Below are 27,450 nucleotides of genomic sequence, written 5' to 3' on the forward strand. Positions count from 1 at the left end.
AATTCCAGTGGAGCTATCTCAAATCCTGAAAGATGATGCTGTGAAAGTGCTGCATTCAATATGCCAGCAAATTTGGAAAACTCAGCAGTGGCCACAGAACTGGAAAAGGTCAGTTTTCATTCCAATCCCAAAGAAAGGCAATGCCAAAGAATGCTCAAACTACCGCACAATGGCACTCATCTCACACGCTACTAAAGTAATGCTCAAAATTCTCCAAGCCAGGCTTCACCGTGAACTTCAAGATATTCAAGCTGGTTTTAGAAAAGGAAGAGGAATCAGAGATCAAATCGCCAACATCCACGGATCATAGAAAAAGCAAGAGAGTTCCAGAAAAACATCTATTTCTGCTTTATTGACTATGTCAAAGCCTTTGACTGTGTGGATCACAAGAAACTGTGGAAAATTCTGAAAGAGATGGGAATACCAGACCACCTCACCTGCCTCTTGAGAAATCTGTATACAGATCAGGAAGCAACAGTTAGAACTGGACATGGAACAAAAGACTAGTTCCAAATAGGAAAAGGAGTACGTCAAAGCTGTATACTGTCACCCTGATTATTTAACATATATGCAGAGTACATCATGAGAAACGCTGAGCTGGAGGAAGCACAAGCTGGAATCAAGATTGCCGGGAGAAATATCAATAACCTCAGATATGCAGATGACACCACCCTTATGGCAAAAAGTGAAGAGGAACTAAAAAGCCTCTTGATGAAAGTGAAAGAAGAGAATGAAAAAGTTGGCTTAAAGCTCAACATTCAGAAAACGAAGACAATAGCATCTGGTCCCATCACTTCATGGGAAATAGATGGGGAAACAGTGGAAACAGTGTCAGACTTTATTTTGGGGGGCTCCAAAATCACTGCAGATGGTGATTGCAGCCATGAAATTAAAAGACGCTTACTCCTTGTAAGGAAATTTATAACCAACCTAGATAGCATAGTAAAAAGCAGAGATATTACTTTGCCAACAAAGGTCCATCTAGTCAAGGCTATGGTTTTTCCAGTGGTCATGTATGGATCTGAGGGTTGGACTGTGAAGAAGGCTGAGCAGCGAAGAATTGATGCTTTTGAACTGTGGTGTTGGAGAAGACTCTTGAGAGTCCCTTGGACTGCAAGGAGATCCAACCAGTCTATCCTAAAGGAGATCAGTCCTGGGTGTTCATTGGAAGGACTGATGCTAAAGCTGAAACTCCAATACTTTGGCCACCTCATGCAAAGAGTTGACTCATTGGAAAAGACCCTGATGGCGGGAGGGATTGGGGGCAGGAGAAGAAGGGGACGACAGAGGATGAGATGGCTAGATGGCATCACCGACTCGATGGACATGAGTTTTGAGTAAACTGTGGGAGTTGGTGTTGGACAGGGAGGCCTGGTGTGCTGCAATTCATGGGGTCACAGAGTCGTACACAACTGAGTGACTCAACTGACTGAACTGAATCAGGATGAATAAGGAGAAAGGTGTGTCCTAGATGAAGGGACAAGATAAAATCCCAGAAAAACCACTAAATGGAGATAGGCATCCTTCCAGAAAAAGAATTCAAAGTAATGATAGTGAAGATGATCCAGGATCTTGGGAATAGAATGGAAGCAAAGATTGAGAAGATGCAAGAAATGTTTACCAAAAACCTAAAAGAACTAAAGAATAGACAAACAGAGATGACTAATACATTGGAAGGAATCGAAAGCAGAATAACCTAGGTAGAAGAATGGATAAATGACCTGGAGTACAGAATGGTAGAAATCACTGCCATAGAAAAGAATTTAGAAAAAAGAATGAAAAGAAATGAAGATACCCTAAGAGACCTCTGGGACATTAAACACCAACATTCACATTATAGGGGTCCCAGAAGGAGAAGAGAGAGAGAAAGGACCTGAGAAAATATTTGAAGAGATAATAGCTGAAAACTTCCCTAACATGGGAAAGAAAATAGTCAACCAAGTCCAGGAAGTACAGAGAGTCCTAGGCAGGATAAACCCAAGGAGGAACACACCAAGACACATCGTAATCATACTGAAAAAAATTAAAGACAGAAATAAAATATTAAAAGCAACAAGGGAAAAATGACAAATAACATACAAGGGAATTCCCATCAGGCTATCCACTGATTTCTCAACAGAAACTCTACAAGCCAGAAGGGAATGGCATGATATATTTAAAGTGATGACAGGGAAGAACCTACAATCAAGAATACTCTACCCAGTAAGACTCTCCTTCAGATTTGATGGAGAAATCAAAAGCTTTTCAGAGAAGGAAAAGTTAAGAGAATTCAGCACCATCAAACCAGCTTTACAACAAATGCTAAAGGAACTTCTCTATGTAGAAAACAAGAGACAGAAAAGACCTACAGAAAATAAACCCAAAATAATTAAGAAAATGGTTATAGGATCATATATATCGATTATTATCTTAAATGTAAATAGATTAAATGTGCAAACCAAAAGACATAGACTGGTTGGATGGGTGAAAACATGTGCATGTATGCACTTTCACTTACCTCATCATTCTGCTTGACATCCCAAATTGTATGTAATTATTTTATCTCATTAACTTAATCATGTTCCCATTATGGCTTGCAATTGTAATTATCTTTTATTTTTAGTCTGGCTATTGATTGTAAGAACCGATAAATATTTTTTACTATTCTGATTATGTAACTACTACTCACTTAATACCATTGTATCATGATTGGTCAACAGAAAAATATTAGAACTCTATATCACCAAAACTGGGATCTAATAGAAAACCCGGTAATGACTTTTTAAAATCCAGATGCATACAGAGATGTTATGGGGAGGGAGGTGGGAGGGGGGTTCATGTTTGGGAACACATGTAAGAATTAAAGATTTTAAAATTAAAAAAAAAATCCAGATGCATATCAGAAATATCTTGAAATTTTATGAAAAATACAAATGCTCACGTATTGCTTTTGTACATCAGAGCTCCAGATATGTTTCTAATAAACAGTCATGTTTAAAAACAACTGGACTACATGATGATCTTTTACTTTTATCTAGTTTGTTTCACTTTTTCTATTTTATATTCAGAGCTCCTATTTCATTTAGTTTATGTTCTAAAATTTCTCTATCTCTCCTATTTTTTGATGTTCTTTCTCAAGGATTTATCAAGTGTCATAACAAAGCTTTTGTATACATATATAGAAAACATGGATTTTTGCCTAACAAAAAAAATTATGTTTTGCTTCTACTTGTTTGACTTAATATGAATAGAAGGCTAGATGTCTAATTTAAAAATAGATATGCAACAAGCAACAAAAGTTTACTGTATAGCACAGGGAACTATAGTCAATATCTTGTAATAACCTATGATGGAAAATAATTTCAAAACTAATATGTGTCTATTTGTATAACTGAATCACCTAGTTGTGCACCTGAAACATTGTAGGTTAACTATACTTCAATAAAATATATACATTTTAAAAAATAGAAAGAGCAATCACTAAGTAAATTATATCCCAATATACTCAAAACAGTGTAAATAAAACAAGAAAGAGTTTGAAAAAATTTACAAGTAATCCACAGGAAAGCAAAACAAGAGAAATAGAGGAAAGAAAAACATGGGGGAAAAGCAAATACTAAAATGACAGAGAACAGACTTATGGACATGGGGAGAGGGGAGAAGAGGGTGAGATGTATGGAAAGAGTAACATGGCAACTTACATTACCATATGTAAAATAGATAGCCAAAGGGAATTTGCTGTATGAATCAGGAAACTCAAGCAGGGGCTATGTATCAACCTAGAGGGGTGGAATGGGGAGGGAGATGGGAGGGAGTTTCAAAAGGGAGAGGATATATGCATACCGATGGTTGATTCATGTTGAGGTTTGACAGAAAACAGCAAAATTCTATAAAGCAATTATCCTTCAATAAAAAATAAATAAAATTTTTAAAAAGTATGTAAAACTTTAAAATAAATTAAGTGATAGATTAAGTCCTAAGATACCAATAATTATTTTAAATGTAAACAGTCTAAATATGCCAATTAAAAGGCAGACATTGGCAGAGTGGATAAAAAGCCAAACCATGCCCTCCAGAAAGCAGTCATAAAAGGAACATACCTCAATATAATAAAAGCCATATATGATAAACCCACAGAAAACATTACCCTCAATGGTGAAAAATTGAAAGCATTTCCCTTAAAGTCAGGAACAAGACAACGGTGCCCACTCTCACCACCACTATTCAACATATTTTTGGAAGTTTTAGCCACAGCAATCAGAGAAGAAAAAGGAATAAACGGCTGGGAGGGATTGGGGGCAGGAGGAGGAGGGGACGACCAAGGATGAGATGGCTGGATGGCATTACGGACTCGATGGACATGAGTCTGAGTGAACTCCGGGAAATGGTGATGGACAGGGAGGCCTGGCGTGCTGCAATTCATGGGGTCGCAAAGAGTCGGACACGACTGAGTGACTGAACTGAACTAAACTGAGATTGGAAAGAAGAAGTAAAACTCTGTTTGCAGATGACATGATCCTCTACATAGAAAGCCCTAAAGACACAACTATAGAATTGCTAGAGCTTAACGCTGGACTGGAAGAAACACAAGCTGGAATAAAAATTGCCGGGAGAAATATCAATAACCTCAGATATGCAGATGACACCACCCTTATGGCAGAAGTGAAGAGGAACTAAAAAGCCTCTTGATGAAAGTGAAAGAGGAGAGTGAAAAAGTTGGCCTAAAGCTCAACATTCAGAAAACGAAGATCATGGCATCCGGTCCCATCACTTCATGGGAAATAGATGGAGAAACAGTGGAAACAGTGTCAGACTTTATTTTTAAGGGCTCCAAAATCACTGCAGATGGTGACTGCAGCCATGAAATTAAAAGACACTTACTCCTTGGAAGAAAAGTTATGACCAACCTAGATAGCAAATTCAAAAGCAGACATTACTTTGCTGACTAAAGTCCATCTAGTCAAGGCTATGGTTTTTCCTGTGGTCATGTATGGATGTGAGAGTTGGACTGTGAAGAAGGCTGAGTGCTGAAGAATTGATGCTTTTCAACTGTGGTGTTGGAGAAGACTCTTGAGAGTCCCTTGGACTGCAAGGAGATCCAACCAGTCCATTCTGAAGGAGATCAACCAGGGGATTTCTTTGGAAGGAATGATGCTAAAGCTGAATCTCCAGTACTTTGGCCACCTCATGTGAAGATTTGACTCGTTGGAAAAGACTCTGATGCTGGGAGGAATTTGGGGCAGGAGGAAAAGGGGACAACAGAGGATGAGATGGCTGGATGGCATCACTGACTCGATGGACGTGAGTCTGATTGAACTCCGGGAGTTGGTGATGGACAGGGAGGCCTGGCGTGCTGCAATTCATGGGGTTGCAGAGTCAGACATGACTTAGCGACTGAACTGAACTGAATCAATGAATATAGTAAAGTTGCAGTATATAAAGTTAGTACACAGAAATCCCTTGCATTGCTATACACTAACAATGAGAAAACAGAAAGAGAAATTAAGGAAACAATTCCATTCACCATTGTGACGAAAAGAATAAACTACTTAGGAATAAATTTACCTAAAGAAACAAAAGACCTGTATATAGAAAACTATAAAACACTGGGGAAAAAAATTAAAGAGGACACAAATAGATGGAGAAATATACCATGTTCATTGATTGGAAGAATCAATATAGTGAAAATGAGTATAATACTCAAATCAATCTATAGATTCAATGCAATCCTTATCAAGCTACCAACAGTAGTTTTCACAGAATGAGAACAAATAATTTCATAATTTGTATGGAAATACAAAAAACCTCAAATAGCCAAAGCAATCTTGAGAAAGAATGGAACTGGAGGTATCAACCTACCTGACTTCACTATACTACAAAGCTACAATCATCACGACAGTATGCTACTGGCACAAAGACAGAAATATAGGTCAATGAAACAAAACAGAAAGCCCAGAGATAAATCCACACACCACAGACACACCTTATCAAAAATAAGGATCTTTGACAAAGAGGGCAAGAATATACAATGGAAAAAAGACAATCTCTTTAACAAGTGGTGGTGGGAAAACTGGTCAACCACTTGTAAAAGAATGAAACTAGAACACTTTCTAACATCGTACACAGAAATAAACTCAAAATGGATTAAAGATCTAAATGTAAGACCAGAAACTGTAAAACTCCTAGAGGAATACATAGGCAAAACACACTCCAACACAAATCACAGCAGGATCCACCATGACCCACCTCCCAGAGTAATGGAAATAAAAGTAAAAATAAATAAATGGGACCTAATTAAACTTAAAAAGCTTTTGCACAATGAAGGAAACTATAAGAAAAATGAAAAGACAGCTTTCAGAATGGGAGAAAATAATAGCAAATGAAGCAACTGACAAAGAATTAATCTCAAAAATATACAAGCAACTCCTGCAGCTCAATTCCAGAAAAACAAATGACCCAATCAAAAAATGGACCAAAGAACTAAACAGACATTTCTCCAAAGAAGACATACAAATGGCTAACAAACACATGAAAAGATGGTCAACATCACTCATTCTCAGAGAAATGCAAATCAAAGCCACAAGGAGGTACCACCTCACGCAAGTCAGAATGGCTGCTATCCAAAAATCTACAAACAATAAATGCTGGAGAGTGTATGGAGAAAAGAGAACCCTCTTACACTGTTGGTGAGAATGTAAACTAGTACAGCCACTATGGAGAACAGTGTGGAGATTCCTTTAAAAACTGGAAATAGAACTGTTTTATGACCCAGCAATCCCACTGCTGGGCATACACACCGAGGAAACTAGAATTGAAAGCCACACGTGTACCCCAGTGTTCATCACAGCACTGTTTATAATAGCCAGGACATGGAAGCAACCTAGATGACCATCAGCAGATGAATGGATAAGAAAGCTGTGGTACATATACACAATGGAATATTACCCAGCCATTAAAAAGAATACATTTGAATCAGTTCTAATGAGGTGGATGAAACTGGAGCCTATTATACAGAATGACGTAAGCCAGAAAGAAAAACACCAATATAGTATACTAATGCCTATATCGGAGAACGCAATGGCACCCCACTCCAGTACTCTTGCCTGGAAAATCCCATGGGTGGAGGAGCCTGGTAGGCTGCAGTCCATGGGGTCGCTAAGAGTCAGACATGACTGAGCGACTTCACTTTCTCTTTTCACCTTCATGCATTGGAGAAGGAAATGGCAACCCACTCCAGTGTTCTTGCCTGGAGAATCCCAGGGACGGGGGAGCCTGGTGGGCTGCCGTCTATGGGGTCGCATAGACTCAGACACGACTGAAGCGACTTTGCAGCAGCATCAGCAGCAACGCATATATATGGAATTTAGAAAGATGGTAACGATAATCCTGTATGCGAGATAGCAAAACAGACACAGATGTATAGAACAGTCTTTTGGACTCTGTGGGAGAAGGTGAGGGTGGGATGATCTGAGAGAATAGCATTGAAACATGGATATTAACATATGTGAAACAGATTGCCAGTCCAGGTTCGATGCATGAAAAGGGTGCTCAGGGCTGGTGCACTGGGATGACCCAGAGGGATTGGATGGGGAGGGAGGTGGGAGGGGTGTTCAGGATGGAGAACACATGTATACCCATGGCTGATTCATGTCAATGTATAGTGAAAACCACTACAATATTGTAAAGTAATTAGCCTCCAATTAACAAATAAATTAATTTTAAAAAAAAAGCCAAACCACAATGGTGTGGTCACTCACCTAGAGCCGGACATCCCTGAATGTGAAGTCAAGTGTGCCTCAGGAAGCATTACTACCAATAAAGCTAGTGGAGGTGATAGAATTTCAGCTGAGCTATTTAAAATCCTAAAAGATGATGCTATGAAAGTGTTGCACTCAATATGCCAGCAAATTTGGAAAACTCAGCAGTGGCCACAGGACTCAAAAAGGTCAATTTTCAGTTCAATCCCAAAGAAGGGCAATTCCAAAGAATGTTCAAAGTGCCATACAATTGTGCTTATTTCACATGCTAGCGAGATTATGCTCAAAATCCTTAGAGCTAGACTTCAACAGCACATGAATTGAGAACCTCCAGATGTTCAAGCTGCATTTAGAAAAGGCAGAGGAACCAGAGATCAGGTTGCCACCATATGCTGGATAATGTAGAAAGCAGGGAATTTCAGAAGAACATCTACTTCTGGTTTATTGAGTACACCAAAGCCTTTGACTGTGTGGATCACAATAATCTGTGGAAAATTCTTAAGGAGACAGGAATACCAGACCACCTTACGTGCCTCCTGAGAAATCTATATGCAGGTCAAGAAGCAACAGTTAGAACTGGACATGGAATAACAGCGTGGTTCAGATATGCAGATGATACCACTCCAATGGTACAAAGTGAAGAGGAACTAAAGAGCCTCTTCATAAAGGTGATATGGGAGAGTGAAAAAGCTGGTTTGAAAATCAACATTCACATATCTAAGATCATGGCATCCAGTCCCATCACTTCATGGCAAATAGAAGGGGAAAAAGTGGAAGCAGTACCAGATTTTAGTTTCTTAGGATCCAAAATCACTGCAGACAGGGACTGCAGCGATGAAATTAAAAGATTCTTGCTCCTTGGAAGGAAAGCTCTGGCAAACCTAGACAGCATATAAAAAGCAGACACATCACTTACTTTGTTCACAAAGGTATGCATAAGTCAAAGCTACAGTTTTTCCAGTAGTCATGTAAGGTTGTGAGAGATGGACCATAAAGAAGGCTGAGCGCCAAAGAACTGATGCTTTCAAATTGTGCTGGAGAAGATTCTTGAGAGTCCCTTGAACACCAAAGAAACCAAACCAGTCAATCCTAAAGGAAATCAACCCTCAATATTCATTGAAAGGACTGATGTTTAAGCTGAAGCGCCAATACTTTGGCCACCTGATGCAAAGAGCTGACTCATCAGAAAAGACTCTCATGCTGGGAAAGATTGAGGGCAGGAGGAGAAGTGGGTGGCAGAGGATGAGATGGTTAGATAGCATCACTGACTCAATGGACATGAATTTGAATAAACTCTGAGAGATGATAGAGGACAGAGGAGCTTGGCATCATGCTGCAGTCCATGGGGTCACAAAAGTTGGACATGACTTAGCAACTCAACAACTACTAATGTGCTTTTTGCAAGAAACTCACTTCAAACATAAGATAAACAGGTTGAAAACTGAAGGATGGCAAAAGATATATCATGCTAACATTAGTCAAAAGAAAGCAGGAGTGGGTATGTAATATCAGAAAATGTAGAATTCAGAGGAAAGAATTACTAAGCATGAAGTTATAGGGCTATAACACTGATTAAAAGATCATCATACTTAATGAAGAAACATTGAAAGCTTTCTCACTAAGATCAGGAACAACACAAGGACATCCCTTCTCATCGCTTCTATTCAACATGGTACTGGAAGTTCTAGAACAAGCAATTAGGAAGAAAAAGAAATAAAAGGCATCTAAATTGGAAAAAAAAGATAATATCTTACATAAAGTCAAATGATGAATCCACCAAAAAACAAAAACAAAACCTATTAGAGCTAATAAACTAATTTAGTAAGTTACAAAATACCAGAACAGCATTCAAAAATCAGTTATATCTATATATCACCAATGAGCAATCCAAAAAGGAAATTAAGAAACCAATTTCACTTACAATAACATAAAAAATAATAAGGGTGTAAGACTTGTACACTGAAAACTATACAATGTTGCTGAAAGAAATTAAAGAACACATAATTTAATGAAAAGATATCCCATGTTCATGGACTGGAAGATTATTATTAGGAAACAATACTATTGAGAACTAAATCAATCTCTATTAAAACCTGTATATTGGGAGGAGATTCTTTTTCTTTTTGCAAACTTGATTTTAAAATCATATGGAGGTGCAAGCGACACAGAAGTGCCAAAATAGTTTTGAAAAAGTAAAACAAAATTGGAGGACTCATGCTTATATATTCAACTGATTTTCATCAAGAGTGCTATGTCTTAAAACAAAAGAGTGCCAAGTCTATTCAATAGGGAAAGAATACAGAAGGTCTTTGACACAACATTTTTTCTAACCATATAATGGTGTGAAAGCAATACACATTTAGTAGAAACTGTACTTTTATTTTTGAATATTGACTTCTCCTAGACTAACTATGTAGTATAATACTTTCCTGTGATGCTGGGTAGTGGCAGTGAGCCACAGCTCCTGAGTCAGCCATGTGATCATGAGAATAAACAATCAATACACTTACAACTATTCTGTTTTTCACTTTCAGTACAGTGCTCAGTAAGCTGCAAGAAATATTCAAGATTTTATTATAAAATAGGCTTTGTGTTAGATGATTTTACCCAACCGTAGGCTAGTGTAAATGATCTGAACACATGTAAGGTAGGCTAGGTTAAGCTATGATGTTCAGTAAGTTAAGTGTATTAACAGCACTTTCTATTTCAATTTATGATGCATTTATATAGATATAAGCCCATATAAAGACAGATGAAGGCCACTAAGTACACAAAAAGGTGCTTAATATCAGTCATCAGGGAAGCACAAATTAAAACCACAATAAGATACTACTACACATTCACCAGGGGGCTTCCCAGGTGGCGCAGTGGTAAAGAATCTTCCTGCAAATGCAGAAAATGCAGGAGACACAAGAGACACAGGTTTGATCTCTGGGTCAGGAAGATGCCCTGGAGTAGGAAATGGCAACTCACTCCAATATTTCTTGCCTGAAAAATCCATGGACAGAGGTGCCTGGCAGGCTACACTCCATGGAGTCACAAAGAATTGGACATGACTGAGCAACTAAGCACACACACACATATACTCACCAGAATAACTAAAATTAATGTTGGCAAGGGTGTGAATCTCTCATATATTGCTGGTGTTAGCAGCCAATTTGGAAAACTGAGAATTCTTAAAAAGTTAAACACCTATCCTATGACCCAGCAAATTCTACAACTGGGTATTATTCAGGAGAAATGAATACATGTATTAACAGAAAGACTTATACAAGAATGTTCATTACAGCTTTATTCATAATAGTGAAAGTGAAGTCGCTCAGTCATGTCCGACTCTTTGCAACCCCATGGACTGTAGCCTATCAGGCTCCTCCATCCATGGGATTTTCCAGGCAAGAGTACTGGAGTGGATTGCCATTTCCTTCTCCAGGGGATCTTCCCAACCCAGGAATCGAACCCGGGTCTCCTGCATTGCAGGCAGACGCTTTTACCATCTGAGCCACCAGGGAAGCCCATTATGTATGGGAAGTGTATGTAATTCCAAAGGTAAATTAAAAGTAAATAAATAACAATAAAACAAAAAAACTGAGTTATATACCTTATCTTTTATTCATTATTTATCTCATGGATACTGAAACCACATTTACAATGTCAGCAAATTATGTATTGTCAAATTTAAAAGACCACCAATTATTTTCCATATAACATTGTAATGTATGTATATGTACTTTTTTCTAATATGATAATTTAGAAAAGTAAGTTATCGATTAGAAGTCCTAATACTAATTTTAAAGATATGCATTTTCCTCTTAATACATCTGTAGCTGTATCCCTCATATTTTGATGTCCTGTAGAGTTTTGTTTTTCATCCCATTAAAATAGCTCTCCCCCAAAAAAACTACTAATACACACAACATGGATCAACCTTTAAAACATGCTGAATGAGAGAAATCCTACACAAGAGTACATACTGTGTGATTCCATTTCTATGAAGGTCTAGAGCAGGGTAAATTAATTTATGGTAAAAAAAAATCAACAGTGGTCAACTGGTGGGAGGTGTGTGGTTGGACACTGACTGGGAAGGGGCATGAAGGAAATTTCTGCAGTAATGGCAATATTCTTTATCATATGGGCAAGCTATAGCCTGCAAGCCAAACCTGGTACACCAACCATTTTTGTGAATAAAGTTGTACTGGAACATAGTCATGCCAAATATTTTACATATTGTTTATGGCTGCTTTCACACATGCAATAGCAGAGTTGAGTAAATGCAATGGAGACTACATAGACCACAAAGCTTAAAATAGTTACTATCTAAACTTTACAGAAAATGTTTGCCAACATCTTTTTGTACTCTGATAATGGTTTGGGTTACAGAGGTGTAAGCATTTATCAAAACTCAAAGAATTATGATCTCTGCATTTTACTGCACATAAATTTAAACTAAAAAAATATAAATAAATACTGAATTCTAGTCAATGATATGCATGCTGAAGTGTTTATAGATGAAATATACTAATGTCAGCAACTTTAATTTTGAATTTACTGATAAGTGGATAAAGTAGTTGATAAGAGATAGACCAAATACAACAAAAGTTAACTGTATAATCTGGCTGGTAGATATATGTACATTCACTTTTTCTTCAACTTTTCTGTATCTTTGAAATTCTTCTTAATAAAATGCTGGGGGGAGATTTTTAATTTGTTGTTCAGTCACTCAGTCATGTCCAACTCTTTGCAACTCCATGAGCTGCAGCATGCCAGGCTTCCCTGTCCTTCACCATCTCCTGGAGCTTGCTCAAACTCATGTCTATTGAGTCGGTAATTCCATCCAACCGTCTCGTCCTCTGTTGCCCCCTTCTACTCCTGCCTTCAATCTTTCCCAGCATCAGGGTCTTTTCTAATTTTTAATTAGGTAAGGAATGTATACAACACATGCCCACAGAAATGAACATTCCAATCTAAAATACCTTGTGAAAAAATTTATTCTAAAGAAATGTCCTAGAATAGCATGATTTGAAGAAACTTCCACTCCAAAGATCTTTATTAATCCTTGATCATTCCTGATAGAAGTCAACATGCACACATTAGAATTCATTATAATTTATGCCCCGATGAAGAAGAAATTTCATAAAATACACAATACTTAAGATCATAGCTGTTTAAAACAGTAATATCACCAGTAAAAAGAAAAAAAAAACTCTTATATTATAGCACATCTATTACTTAAGGACCTCAAAGCATTTTATTAGCTAAACTCAATAAATTCAGTCTTTAGAAATACCTGAATCAGAACAGAAGAGAAAAAATAAAGTGAATTATCTATTAAAGACGATGGATAATATAATAATTTAAGGGCACAGCCTCTGCAGCTAGGTGGTCTGGGTTGAAATCCTGGCCCTCTCATATGATACTCAGAAAGTTATTTAACCTCTCTGAACCTCAATTACCCTTAATGAAAGCTACTATTCATAGGGTTGTTTTGAGGATAGTATACATAAAGCCATTAGAACAGTATCTGGCACCTAAGAATCACTCAATAGTTCTCATTATTATCATCCCATAAAATCAAATGGTTTATAATAAATGTAGAACAGTAAGACAGCCATAGGTTTGAAACATATTAGGACTTGCTGTTCTTCAAACATGTCAAACCCACTTCTCTCTCAAAGTCCCTCTGCCTGAAATGTGCACCAAGGACTCCCTCACCTCTTTCAAGTGTGTGCTCAATTTGTCAACCTTCTCAATGAGGCCTACCCAGATCATCACCGTATTTAAAATTGCAACCCACTTTCCTCCTTACCCTGCTCCACTGAGCACACTCCAGGAGAGAGTGAAGGACAGGGAAGCCTGGTGTGCTGCAGTCCATGGGGTTGCAAAGAGTCAGACACGACTGAGTGACTGAATAACAACCCTGTACTGTATTATATAATTTACTTTTTATTGTGGTTATTGACAGTCTCCCTGCATTAGGCAACAAAACTCAATGACAGAAAGAATTTTTGTCTTTTATTTGCTGATATATTCCAAGTAGGTGCTCAAATATTTTTTGTTAACATCATCTGGTCTAATCCCTTCACTTCTTTCATGAAGAAATGCCAAAAAGACTTGAATCAAAGCTACCTACTGATTAAGGGAAAAAGCCAGGAACAGGGACTGTGACTTCCAGTCCCAATGCCATTTTTACTATAGCTCACTATATCCTGGATCCTTGAACATTACAGAAAATGCACAATCATCCATATTTTTCCCCCAGAAGAATTTACCTTTGAAATTTCTTGGCCTTGCAAATACTGCTCTGTTCGTAACAGAGAAATGCTCTGAGAGGCAGTAGAAGCCTGTACTGGAATACTAAGTGGCGACAAATGAACAGAAGAAGATGGCCAATTTGTAAGGTCTATCCCAGAACTGGATGAGAGTCTGGTGTTGTAATTGTGTTTCTGATGACCCAGAACCAAATGCTAAGCTAGAAGATGACTGCCACTGTGGCTGGACAGCAGACTACTGCTGAATGCATGCTGGCTGGTGCTGTGCTAGGTTTCTTTGCAGGGGAAACGTTTAATTCCTGTCTAATGCCAGAAGCACTCGAGGCTATTCAAAAGGCTGTATTACATGCTGGTGCTTCAGTGCCACTGGTTGCAACTATTCTTGCAAAGGATATATAATCAGGGCCACATCTGTAATGGCTTTTGGAATACCTGGTAGTGGCTGAATCTGGTTAGGTGCATGTGAATGAGGTACCTGCTGTTGGAAAGCAGCATGTTGGATATAAGGACTGCTGTTGATTTAGGGGACCTTCTTGAGTACACAATGGCTTTTCAGTGCTTGCCTATGAGACAAATGAGTCATCTGCTGATGATGAAAGTAAGCTGAGTGAGAAGCCTGGCTTCTTGTTAATATGATTGGAAATGCTGTGCAGAGAAGTGTGGGGGGTAGATCTGGGTCTTTGAAGATATGAAGGACATTTGTGCCAGGTGTTGAAGCTGTCCTTCCACAGCCCTCTGAGATGTAATGCTAATTGAATGGGCTTTTAGCTGCTGGTGCCCAAAACTGACACCTGTTTGTTGGGTAGGCTAAATTCTACACATTAAATAAAGGCTCTATAGAATGTGTTTGTGTATCTAAGGTTAATGTTAAATATGACTTATGTCTTTTGCTCCAATGTTGAAGAATCTTGGGGTTGTGTTAAATAAGCTTGTTGCTCAGAAGTCTGTATTACATAAGGTGGTACTGAGTAAAAGTCCTGATCTGCAGTTTGTAATATGTATTTGCTTGCCATCAGAAGAATTTACTTTGTATACTCGCTGGGTGATGAAGGTTGTCTGTTAAGTTGTCTAGATGGTGTAAGCAGTGTGTCCTGAATAAGGGACATACTCAAATGCCTGGTAAGCAGGCTGTTCTATAGATTTCACAGGGTAAGCTGCTTGGATTATACATTCTGGTTGGTCTGGAAAAGGAGACCAAACCAGAGGTTCCACTGTATAAACAGGCTGCCCTTGGGCTGGGGCAAATAAGAGGGCTGTGCCACAGGTAGGGCTGGATAAGAAGTCTATAGAATAGGTTGGTTGTGATGCTAGTGGTTGGACAGTGTAAACAGGATGCTCTGGGATGGCAGTAAATAAATAGGCTGTGTCGAAGCCTTTATTGGGTAAGTAGGCTGTGATGGGTTAAGAAGCTTATTCCTCGAAAGTATCACAAGAGGCAGCTGCTCAGGAGCCTTCAATAGGAAGGATGGCAGTTCTGCAGGTGGTCCCGAGTAAATGTGTTGAACAGAATAAGATGGCGGTTCCAGGGCCTGAATGACACTGCCAACTTACATTAGTTTCAGGTTTTTCAGAGTATAATCCCACTGAACATGTTTCTGTGGTGATGCTATCAAGTTGGTGTAAAAGTAATTGTGGTTTTTGCATTGTTGAAATTTGCTGTTTGATATTGGATACATTCTTAAATGTGGCTATGTTATATATTATTTTAATGCACATTTCTTGCTTTATTTTTTTGCTAATAACATATATTGATTGCTGTTTATTTTATATTTTAGACTATGGAAATAATGTTAGACAAAAAGCAAATTTGAGAAATTTTCTTATTTGAGTTCAAAATAGGTCATAAAGCAGCAGAGACAACTCACAACATCAACGACGCATTTGGCCCAGGAATTGATAACGAATGTATAGTAGTGGTTCAAGAAGTTTTTCAAAGGAGATGAGAGCCTTAAAAATGAGGAGCATAGTGGCCAGCCATCGGAAGGTGACAACGACCAACTGAGAGCTATCATCAAAGTTGATCCTCTTACATGGGAAATTGCCAAAGAACTCAATGTTAGCCATTCTACAGTCATTCAGCATTTGAAGCAAATTGGAAAGGTGAAAAAAGGTCAGTAAGTGGGTGCCTCATGAGCTGACCGAAAATCAAAAAATCAGTGTTTTGAATTGTCATCTTTACTTATTCTACATAACAACAATGAACAATTTCTTAATCAGACTGTGACATGCGACAAAAAGTGAATTTTATACAACAACCAGAAGTGACCAGCTCAGTGTGAAAAGAAGCTCCAAAGCACTTTCCAAAGTCAAACTTGTACCAAAAAAAGGTCATGGTCAGTTTGGTGGTCAGCTGCCAGTCTGATTCACTACAGCTTTCTGAATCCTGGAAAAACCATTATATCTGAGAGATATGCACAGCAAATTGATGAGATGCACTGAAAACTGCAACACCTGCAACCAGCATTGGTCAACAGAAATGGCCTAATTCTTCTCCATGACAATGCCCGAACACACGTTACACAACCACACTTCAAAACTTGAATGAAATGGACTAGGATATTTTGCTTCATCTGCCATATTCCCCTGACCTCTTGCCAACTGACTATCACTTTTCAAGCAACTTTTTGCTTGAAAAAAAGTTGCTTGACAACTTTTTGCAAGGAAAATGCTTCCACAACCAGCAGAAGGCAGAAAATGATTTCCAAGAGTTCATTGAATCCTGAAGCACAGATTTTTACACTAAAAGAATAATCAAACTTATTTTTCATTGGCAACAATGTGTTGACTGTAATGGTTTATAGTTTGATTAATAAAGATATGTTTGAGTTCAGTTATAATGATTTAAAATTCATGGTCTGAAACCACAATTACATTTGTAACAATCTAATAAAAGATGCTTGCTCCTTGGAAGAAAAGCTACCACAAACTTAGACAACATATTAAAAAGCAGAGACATCACTTTACCAACAAAGGTCTGTATAGTCAAAGCTATGGTTTTTCTAGTCATTATGTACGGATGTGAGAGTTGGACCATAAAGAAAGCTGAGCACCGAAGACTTGATGCTTTTGAAGTGTGGTGCTAGACAAGACTCTTGAGAGTCCCTTGGACTGCAAGGAGATCAAACCAATCAATCTTAAAGGAAATCAGTCCTGAATATTCATTGGAAGGACTGATGCTGAAGCTGAAGCTCCAGTACTTTGGCCACCTGATGCAAAGAACCAACTCATTGGAAAAGGCCCTGATGCTGGGAAACATTGAAGACAGGGGGAGAAGGGGATGACAGAGGATGAGATGGTTGGATAGCATCATTGACTCAATGGACATGAGTTTGAGCAAATTCTGGGAGATAGCGAAGGACAGGGAAGCCTGGTGTGCTGCAGTCTATGTGGCCAAAAAGAATCAGACACTACTGAGCCACTGAACAACAACAATATAATCTTAGGTTGTAAAATTAATGGCTGCTGCTGAACAGAGGCTTAGAAACAAGTTTTCTCTAAATACAGTCTGGCTTTGTGGAACTTAAGAATCTGGAATTACAGACTTCTGATATACCACTGATTATGGCTAGGATACTGAATATATCTTTTCTGAAGGCTAATGGGCCCTTGAATGCACCTCAATGCAATTAGAAGGGAGGTGAGCTGTACCACCAGCATTCTGTGCACTGCTCGCAAGTTGGGCAAAAGAATAATTTGACAAAGCTGGAGGTGATTAACTGATAAGAAACTAGAAATTTGATTGGCATTTGGTAATTTGGTTAATGCCTGATTCTCATGTCTAGGGTCAAGTTCAAGTTGAAGGCCAACCATTAGATTCTGGGAAATCATTTGTGAAGCACGCAGTGTCTAAGAAGAAATTGTAAACAAGACTGGTTGTGGAACTCTAGTAACTGACAAGTCTAAAGCCACAGGTTGAGCTAAAATTTGTACATCTGCTCTAAAACTCAGCTGTAGTTCCTGGTGCTGATGCAAAATAATTCAAATTATAAATGCATGTACCATGGGAATTCTCTGACCTCCAATGGTGAGGACTTGGTGCTCTCATTATCAGGGCCCTGGGCTCAATCCCTGATTGAACTAAGATCCCACAAGCTGCAGAGTGTAGCCAAATTTTTTTTTAATTAAAAATAAAATAAATGTATATACCTTGTTCAATTTAATGGGGAGAGTCCCAGACAGAATGATAGGTAAAAGATTCGGGGGCTTCCCTAGTGGCTCAGACAGTAAAACGATCTGCCTGCAATGCAGGAGATCTGGGTTCAGTCCCTGGATGAGGAAGATCCCTGGAGAAGGAAACGGCAACCCACTCCAGTATTCTTGCCTGGAAAATCCCATGGTCAGAGGAGCCTGGCAGGCTACAATCCATAGGGTTGCAAAGAGTTGGACATTACTGAGAGACTAACACACTGTAAAGATTTTAGGAACTTATCCAAAAGGTGTTGGGTATAGTGTTAGTCCTATAAAAATTCTATTAATAACACCACGAGTAAATGTTAGTTGAAGACACTAACAGACTGAGACCAGCCCCCAACAAAACATTGCTCATGGCCTCTCAATTATTGAACTTGCCACATAACTCATTCAAACCGTGGCAGAAATTCAGACTAACTGATTCTGATACCTTCACATACCAGAAAGTGGAAGTTCTAAGAGAAAGCTCAAAAGGATTTTAATATCATAGCTAAAATGAACAAAGAAGCTCTCTCAAGAGGAGAGGAGACAGTTGGTTGAATACATATAGGTTGCCTGTAATAATTCCTAGAACTTAAACCACTAGGTTTATAAAAAGACCCCCACTGGTCAAAGTGCTTGCTTATGTGGATTCTAAATATTAGGTGAAAAAGGCAGGCTACAAAAAGGTATGTATGTGATATACATATGTATGTATAAACAAAGTTATATGTGTACACAGAAAAAACAGACAAATCTAGAGTTCATTTATTCGTAAGATTTAAGGAAAGAGTTCAGTTCAATCGCTCAATAATGTCCGACCTTTTGCGACCCCATGAACCACAGCACGCCAGGCCTCCCTGTCTATTACCAGCTCCCAGAGTCCACCCAAACCCATGTCCATTGTGTCAGTGATGCCATCCAACCACCTTATCCTCTGTCGTCCCCTTCTCCTCCTGCCCTCAATCTTTCCCAGCATCAGGGTCTTTTCAAATGAATCAGCTCTTCGCATCAGGTGGCCAAAGTATTAGAGTTTCAGCTTCAACATCAGTCCCTCCAATGAATACCCAGGACTGATCTCCTTTAGGATGGACTGGATGGATCTCCTTGCAGTCCAAGGGACTCTCAAGAGTCTTCTCCAACACCACAGTTCAAAAGCATCAATTCTTCTGCACTCAGCTTTCTTTATAGTCCAACTCTCACATCCATACAGACCACTGGAAAAACCATAGCCTTGACTAGATGGACCTTAGTCGGCAAAGTAATGTCTCTGCTTTTCAATATGCTATGTAGGTTGGTCATACCTTTCCTTCCAAGGAGTAAGCGTCTTTTAATTTCATGGCTGCAGTCACCATCTGCAGTGATTTTGGAGCCCCCAAAAATAAAGTCTGACACTGTTTCCACTGTTTCCCCATCTATTTGCAATGAAATGATGGGACCGGATGCCATGATCTTAGTCTTCTGAATGCTGAGCTTTAAGACAAGTTTATCACTCCCCTCTTTCACTTTAATCAACAGGCTCTTCACTTTCTGCCATAAGGGTGGTATCACCTGCATATCTCATGATGTACTCTGCATATAAGTTAAATAAGCAGGGTGACAATATACAGCCTTGACGTACTCCTTTTCCTACTTGGAACCAGTCTGCTGTTCCATGTCCAGTTCTAACTGTTGCTTCTTGACCTGTATACAGATTTCTCAAGAGGCAGGTCAGGTGGTCTGGTATTCCCATCTCTTTCAGAATCTTCCACACTTTATTGTGATCCACACAGTCAAAGGCTTTGGCATAGTCAATAAAGCAGAAATAGATGTTTTTCTGGAACTTTCTTGCTTTTTCCATGATCCAGCAGATGTTGGCAATTTGATTTCTGGTTCCTCTGCCTTTTCTAAAACCAGCTTAAACATCTGGAGGTTCACGGTTCACAAATTGCTGAAGCCTGGCTTGGAGAATTTTGAGCATTACTTTACTAGCATGTGAGATGAGTGCCATTGTGCAGTAGTTTGAGCATTCTTTGGCATCGCTTTTCTTTGGGATTGGAATGAAAACTGACCTTTTCCAGTCCTGTGGCCACTGCTGAGTTTTCCAAATTTGCTGGCATACTGAATGTAGCACTTTCACAGCATCATCTTTCAGGATTTGAGATAGCTCCACTGGAATTCCTTCACCTCCACTAGTTTTGTTCGTAGTGATGCTTTCTAAGGCCCACTTGACTTCACATTCCAGGATGTCTGGCTCTAGGTGAGTGATCACACCATTGTGATTATCTGGGTTGTGAAGCTCTTTTTTTGTACAGTTCTTCTGTGTATTCTTGCCACCTCTTCTTAATATCTTCGGCTTCTGTTAGGTCCATACCATTTCTATCCTTTATCGAGCCCATCTTTGCATGAAATGTTCCCTTGGTACCTCTAATTTTCTTGAAGAGATCTCTAGTCTTTCCCATTCTGTTGTTTTCCTCTATTTCTTTGCGTTGATCACTGAGGAAGGCTTTCTTATCTCTCCTTGCTATTCTTCGGAACTCTGCATTCAAATGGGTCTATCTTTCCTTTTCTCCTTTGCTTTTCACTTCCTTACTTTTCACAGCTATTTGTAAGGCCTCCTCAGACAGCCATTTTGCTTTTTTGCATTTCTTTTTCTTGGGGATGGTCTTGATTCCTGTCTCTTGTACAATGTCACGATCTCCATCCATAGCTCATCATGCACTCTGTCTATCAGATCTAGTCCCTTAAATCTATTTCTCACTTCCACTGTATAATCATAAGGGATTTGATTTAGGTCATACCTGAATGGTCTAGCGGTTTTCTCCACTTTCTTTAATTTCAGTCTGCATTTGGCGATAAGGAGTTCATGATCTGAACCACAGTCAAATCTAGAGTCTCTACCCCCAAATATAAATGATAATTTATTTCTAGCTGGAGATAGTAGATGATTTTCACTGTCTTCTTTATAACTTTGTAGACTTTATTTTCGGAGAAGGCAATGGCACCTCACACCAGTACCCTTGCCTGGAAAATCCCCATGGACAGCGGAGCCTGGTAGGCTGCAGTCAGTCCTTGGGGGTCTCAAAGAGTCGGACACGACTGAGCAACTTCCCTTTCACTTTTCACTTTCATGCATTGGAGAAGGAAATGGCAACCCACTCCAGTGTTTTTGCCTGGAGAATCCCAGGCACGGGGGAACCTGGTGGGCTGCTGTCTATGGGGTCACAGAGTCGAACACGACTGAAGTGACTTAGCAGCAGCAGCAAGCTTTATTTTAAATAGGTAAATAACACTTTCATAAATTTTTTATCCTTTTTTTCAAAATACACATACCTGTATATTTATGTGGTTGAACCTAAATTATTATTAATAATTTAAGCATTCATCCAACACACTTTGCATTACAGTCTTTTAAAAAGAGATAAATCCAACCACAACATGAACTCAAGAATGAACATATGCCACATTAGCTACAAACACTAGCCAAACACCATGCACTGTTAACTATACCATATTAAATATATCCCTAGCAGATTTTAAATGCACCTGGCATTTGTCAAGTATGTGTATGTTTTCCCCTACAAGATTGAGCTTCTTGAGGGCAAGGAACATATTTTATCTCGTTTTATATCCCCAGAGATGGCAGTTATTAAAACTGCGCTGATGAACTATGACTGACTATATACTAATCTCTTAAAACCAACAGATGCACCAGCTGCTAACTAAATCATATACAGAGAATGCCTAGGAGCTCAGACCATCTCATTTCCAAAGAGAGAAGACACACATAAGGGATGGTGAGGTTGAGAAAAGAAAATGGGATGGCAAAGAAAAGCCCAGCCATGTATCCAAAGTCTATAACCTAGGAAACCAGGATATAGTACTGATATACAAACACTCAGAAAGACTGTGTACTCATTGTCAGAAATGAGTAATGTTAACTTTAGAGTCTAAATGAAAAAACATTTTCTTCTACAGAAATAAATGTGAACAAAACAAGTCAAGAATTTAGATCAAAGTGCTAAAAATTATAACAGTCTATGAGATCCTATTTCTAATTAACTACAAAAGACATCCCTTCACATCCAAACCAGGCTGAAAAGTCCAACACAAAAAACAAACCAAGAAAAAGGGATTAGAGTCCTAAATAAATTTTTTATCCGTATATGGAATTCTCAGTTTCTTTTCCAATTATATAAGCAGTGTCTAAAGATTCTAGTTACACAATATTAGGCACATCCTCAAGAAGAATGCCTTAAGTGAAGGAAAATATAAACAACTTTAAGCTTTCAGTGACTTTTATATAAACTAAGATGAATCTATGTAAGAGAGCCTTCGCCTGTCAGAAAATCTGTGCTGTGCTTAGTTGCTCAGTAATGTCTGACTCTTTGTGAACCCAAGGACTGTAGCCCGCCAGGCTCCTCTGTCCATGAGGATTCCCCAGGCAAGAATATTGGAGTGGGTTGCCATGCTCTCTTCCAGGGGATCTTCCCAACCTAGGGATCGAACCCAGCTCTCCCATATGGCAGGCAAATTCTTTACCATCTGAGCCACCAGAGAACCCCAAGAATACTGGAGTGGGTAGCCTATCCTTTCTCCAGGGGATCTTCCTGATCCAGGAATCGAACTGGGGTCTCCTGCATTGCAGGTGGATTCTTTACCAGCTGAGCTACCAGGGAAGCCCAAGGTACCAGGGAAGCCCTGCTGCTACTGCTGCTGCTAAGTCGCTTCAGTCGTGTCCGACTCTGTGCGACCGCACAGACAGCAGCCCACCAGGCTCTGCCGTCCCTGGGATTCTCCAGGCAAGAACACTGGAGTAGGTTGCCATTAGGCAGTGTTAAATATGTTTAACTGAATACAGAGCCTCTAAAATGTATCTTACCTTTATCTGTGAGGCCTTTGGGACAGTTAAAGGTGAAACCTGGGGTTGTGAGACAACTGGAGGTCCAAAGACATGTACAGGCAAAATAGTGGACCGACCTTGAATCAAAGGCAAAATTTGGGGCTGAGTCAGCTTTGGCTGCTTCTGCAACTGTTAAATAAGAACAAAAAGATTAAAGATAAATTCTCCCATTTATAGTAAATATACTGATGATATATTAAAAAAAATACAATATTGTAAAGTAATTAGCCTCCAATTAAAATAAATAAATTTATATATATATATATATATATATAAAACAGTTCATCTCACCCCTGAAATCTGCTGGTAATGTCCCACTAGTTGCTGGGATGGATAAATTTTCTCCAGAATATTTATTTCGGTCTGTGGCATGTTAGAAACCATTTGAGAGCCCATCATCTGGTCTGAGGAGTAGGCTACACTGGGCTGATTTGAAGTATCTGAGTGTATAGCTGATCCTGCTCCTGCCTCAGACAAATTGTCACCTACGATAAAGAAAATAAGGCAGAAGGGAAAAATTCAAAACACAAGGTCCAGATGGCATAGGAAATGGTAAGCACTCTTTTTTTCTTTTTCACTCTGACAACCTAAAACAGCTTTAAATAAGATATGTACACTGCAGAATTAATCAAAAACCATCATGTAAACTTTTCATGCTGATATTATGGTATAACTAAAATTTTATTAGTAAAGCAAAACTACAAAGAATTATATAAAAGTTAACTCAATTTGCTGGCCATTTCATGCATATCCTAACTAATCTATGTGTGCCATTAGGATTTCAGTTAATATTCTCATTTTCATAGAACCTGGCTATACAATAATGCTGCCTTTATAGAACAATCGGTTATTACTATGAAAACACTCTGTCGTTCCAGAGAAGAGAACGCATTACAGCCAGAAAAATTAGAGAAACTGTTAATTTTATACTTGAGTCTAAAATACAAAAGGTCTTAAAGTCTAGAAAATTTCCTCTTGAAAAATAAGTTCTATCTTTAGATCCATATTTCCTTTACTAAAAGATTCATGTTAGACTCTTAAAAATGGTAAAAAGATTATAATCCTTATCCAACTAGTACCTTGAACAAGTCACTTAACAGAACAGTTTCTTAATTTTAAAGTAAGGAAACTAGCTGGCTTGTCTATTTACGGATTTTGGAAAAGGATTAATGAAAGGACAGATAACAAAATGCTTTGAAACATACAAAAGTACTATTTAAAGATAATGGAATACAATTACACGTTTCCTTTTATACATTATAACTGTGTTACCTGTAACAGAGGAGCAATGATGTTGTGGTTTTCTTTGTAGAAGCTGTAGTCGCACATGTTGATCAACTTCAGTTTCTTCACATTCTGCCCCAGTGTGCTGAACAGGAGGAGGGGGCAAAGATGTATTTTGGGGCTGAGGGAGTATATTCCCTACAGACTTGCACTGGGAATCCCTGCGTTCTTCCAAACAGCCAGCTGGCTTCTTCTCCCTTGTCTTCTTTATCAGGGTCACTCGGTCTCTAATGGACTTAGCAACAGCTTTGGAATCACTTTCATGGAAGAATCCTGACTTGACCTACAAACAAAACATAATAAGCAAATCACATCTTTTTTTTCCATTAATTAATTTTTTATTGAAGGATAATTGCTTTACAGAATTTTGCTGCTTTCTGTCAAACCTCAACATGAATCAGTCATAGGTATACATATATCCCCTCCCTTTTGAATCTCCCTCCCATCTCCCTCCCCATCCCACCCCTCTAGGCTGACACATAGCCCCTGTTTGAGTTTCCTGAGCCATACATCAAATTCTCGTTGGCTGTCTATTTTACATATGGTAATGTAAGTTTCTATGTTACTCTTTGCATACATCTCACCCTCTCCTCCCCTCTCCCCATGTCCATAAGTCTATTCTCTATGTCTGTTTCTCTATTGTTGCCCTGTAAATAAATTCTTCAGTACCATTTTTCTAGATTCTGTATATATGTGTTAGAATATGGTATTTCTCTTTCTCTCTCTGACTCACTTCACTCTCTATAAGAGGTTCTAGGTTCATCCACCTCATTAGAACTGATTCAAATGTGTTCTTTTTTATGGCCAAGTAATATTCCATTGTGTATATATACTGGAGTTCACTCAAACTCATGTCCATCAAGTCGGTGATGCCACCCAGCCATCTCATCCTCTGTCGTCCCCTTCTCCTCCTGCCCCCAATCCCTCCCAGCATCAGGGTCTTTTCCAATGAGTCAACACTTCGCATAAAGTGGCCAAAGTACTGGAGTTTCAGCTTAAGCATCAGTCCTTCCAATGAACACCCAAGACTGATCTCCTTTATGATGGACTGCTTGGACCTCCTTGCAGTCCAAGGGACTCTCAAAGAGTCTTCTCCAACACCACAGTTCAAAAGCATCAATTCTTCGGTGCTCAGCTTTCTTCACAGTCCAACTCTCACATCCATACATGACCACTGGAAAAACCATAGCCTTGACTAGACGGACCTTTGTTGGCAAAGTAACATCTCTGCTTTTTAATATGTTATCTAGGTTGGTCATAACTTTCATTCCAAGGAGTAAGCATCTTTTAATTTCATGGCTGCAATCACCATCTGCAGTGATTTTGGAGCCCAAAAAAATAAAGTCTGACACTTTATTTTCATTGTTAGTATATAGAAAGGCAAGTGATTTCTGTGTATTGATTTTATATCCTGCAACTTTGCTAAGTTCACTGATTAGCAATAGTAATTTTCTGATACTATCTTCAGCGTTTTCTATGTACAGTATCATGTCATCTGCAAACAGTGAGAGCTTTACTTCTTTTCTGATCTGGAATCCTTTCTTCTCTGATTGCCGAAGCTAGGACTTCCAGAACTATGTTGAATAATAGTGGGGAAAGTGGACACCCTTGTCTTCTTCCTGATCTTAGGGGGAATGCTTTCAGTTTTTCACCACTGAGAATAATGTTTCCTCTAGGCTTATCATATATGGCCTTTACTATGTTGAAGTAGGTTCTTTCTATGCCCATTAATTACAGAGTTTTAATCATATATGGGTGTTGAATTTTCTCAAAGGCTTTTTCTGCATCTATTGAGATGATCATATGGTTTTTATCTTTCAATTTGTAAATATGGTGTATCACATTGATTGATTTCCATATATTGAAGAATCCTTGCATTCCTGGAATAAACCCAACTTGATCATGGTGTATGAGCTTTTTGATGTGTTGCTGAATTCTGTTTGCTAAAATTTTGTTGAGGATTTTTGCATCTATGTTCATCACTGATATTGGCCTGTAGTTTTCTTTTTTGTGTTGTCTTTGTCTGGTTTTGGTGTCAGGCTGATGGTGGCCTTGTAAAATGAATTTGGAAGTATTCCTTCCTCAGGCATTTTTTGAAAGAGCTTTAGAAGAATAGGCATTAGCTCTTCTCGAAATGTTTGACAGAATTCTCCTGTGAAGCCATCTGGTCCTGGTATTTTGTGTTTTGGGAGATTTTTTATCACAGCTTCAATTTCAGTGCATGTAATTGGGTTGTTCATCATTTCTATTTTTTCCTGGTTCAGTCTTGGAAGACTGACCTTTTCTAAGAATCTGTCCATTCTTCCAGGTTATTTATTTTATTGCCATATAGTTGTTCATAATAGTGTCTTATAATCCTTTGTATTTCTGCATTGTCTGTTGTAACCTTTCCTTTTTCATTTCTAATTTTGTTGATTTGATTCTTCTCTCTTTTTTTTCTTGATGAGTCTAACTGTTGATTTTATCTTCTCAAAGAACCAGCTTTTAGTTTTATTAATCTTTACTATTTTTTTTTTCATTTCTTTTTCATTTATTTATGCTCAGGAATTTATAATTTCTTTTCTTCTACTAATTTTGGGGTTTTGTTCTTCTTTTCCCAGTTGTTTTAGGTGTAAAGTTACGTTGTCTATTCGATATTTTTCTTGTTTCTTGAGGTAGGATTCTATTGCTATAAACTTTCCTCTTAGAACTGCTTTTGCTACGTCCCACAGGTTTTGAGTTGTTATGTTTTCATTGTCATTCGTTTCTAGAAATTTTATAATTTCCCTACTGGTTATTTAGAAAAGTGTTGTTTAATCTCCATGTGTTTGTGTTTCTTACAGCTTTTTCCTTGCAAGTGATACCTAGTCTCATAGCATTGTGGTGAGAGAAGATGCTTGATACAATTTCAATTTTGTTCAAAGTCATATCTTTAATATTTAAGATTTTTACTTTTATTTTTTACTAGCAGAGTTATTTTCCTACTCCAAATTCCAAATGCTATTGAAAATAGTTAATTTGTTTCTATGTTCTTTCTTTCTTTGGGATTGAAATGAAAACTGACCTTTTCCAGTCCTGTGGCCACTGCTGAGTTTTCCAAATTTGCTGGCATATTGAGTGCAGCACTTTTACG

General features: G+C 38.5%; 1 protein-coding gene and 1 non-coding gene across 2 annotated transcripts in view; both read right to left on the reverse strand.

Annotated features, from left to right (window-relative positions):
• The window catches only part of WNK3 (WNK lysine deficient protein kinase 3), a 171,267-nt gene that overhangs the window by 94,732 nt on the left and 49,085 nt on the right, over nt 1–27,450 (reverse strand). The window contains exons 7-9 of the mRNA XM_052663618.1: nt 24,327–24,621; nt 23,346–23,539; nt 23,034–23,183 (exon numbers count right to left, since the gene is read on the reverse strand). Coding sequence (XP_052519578.1) covers nt 23,034–23,183; nt 23,346–23,539; nt 24,327–24,621 — 639 coding nt within the window. The remainder of the gene's footprint in view (nt 1–23,033; nt 23,184–23,345; nt 23,540–24,326; nt 24,622–27,450) is intronic.
• TRNAC-GCA (transfer RNA cysteine (anticodon GCA)) lies at nt 11,173–11,245 on the reverse strand. The gene has a single exon. It is a non-coding gene; the product is annotated as a tRNA-Cys (tRNA).

This window comes from Budorcas taxicolor, chromosome X (genome assembly GCF_023091745.1).
Source record: "Budorcas taxicolor isolate Tak-1 chromosome X, Takin1.1, whole genome shotgun sequence".
Classification (NCBI taxonomy): Eukaryota; Metazoa; Chordata; class Mammalia; order Artiodactyla; family Bovidae; genus Budorcas; species Budorcas taxicolor.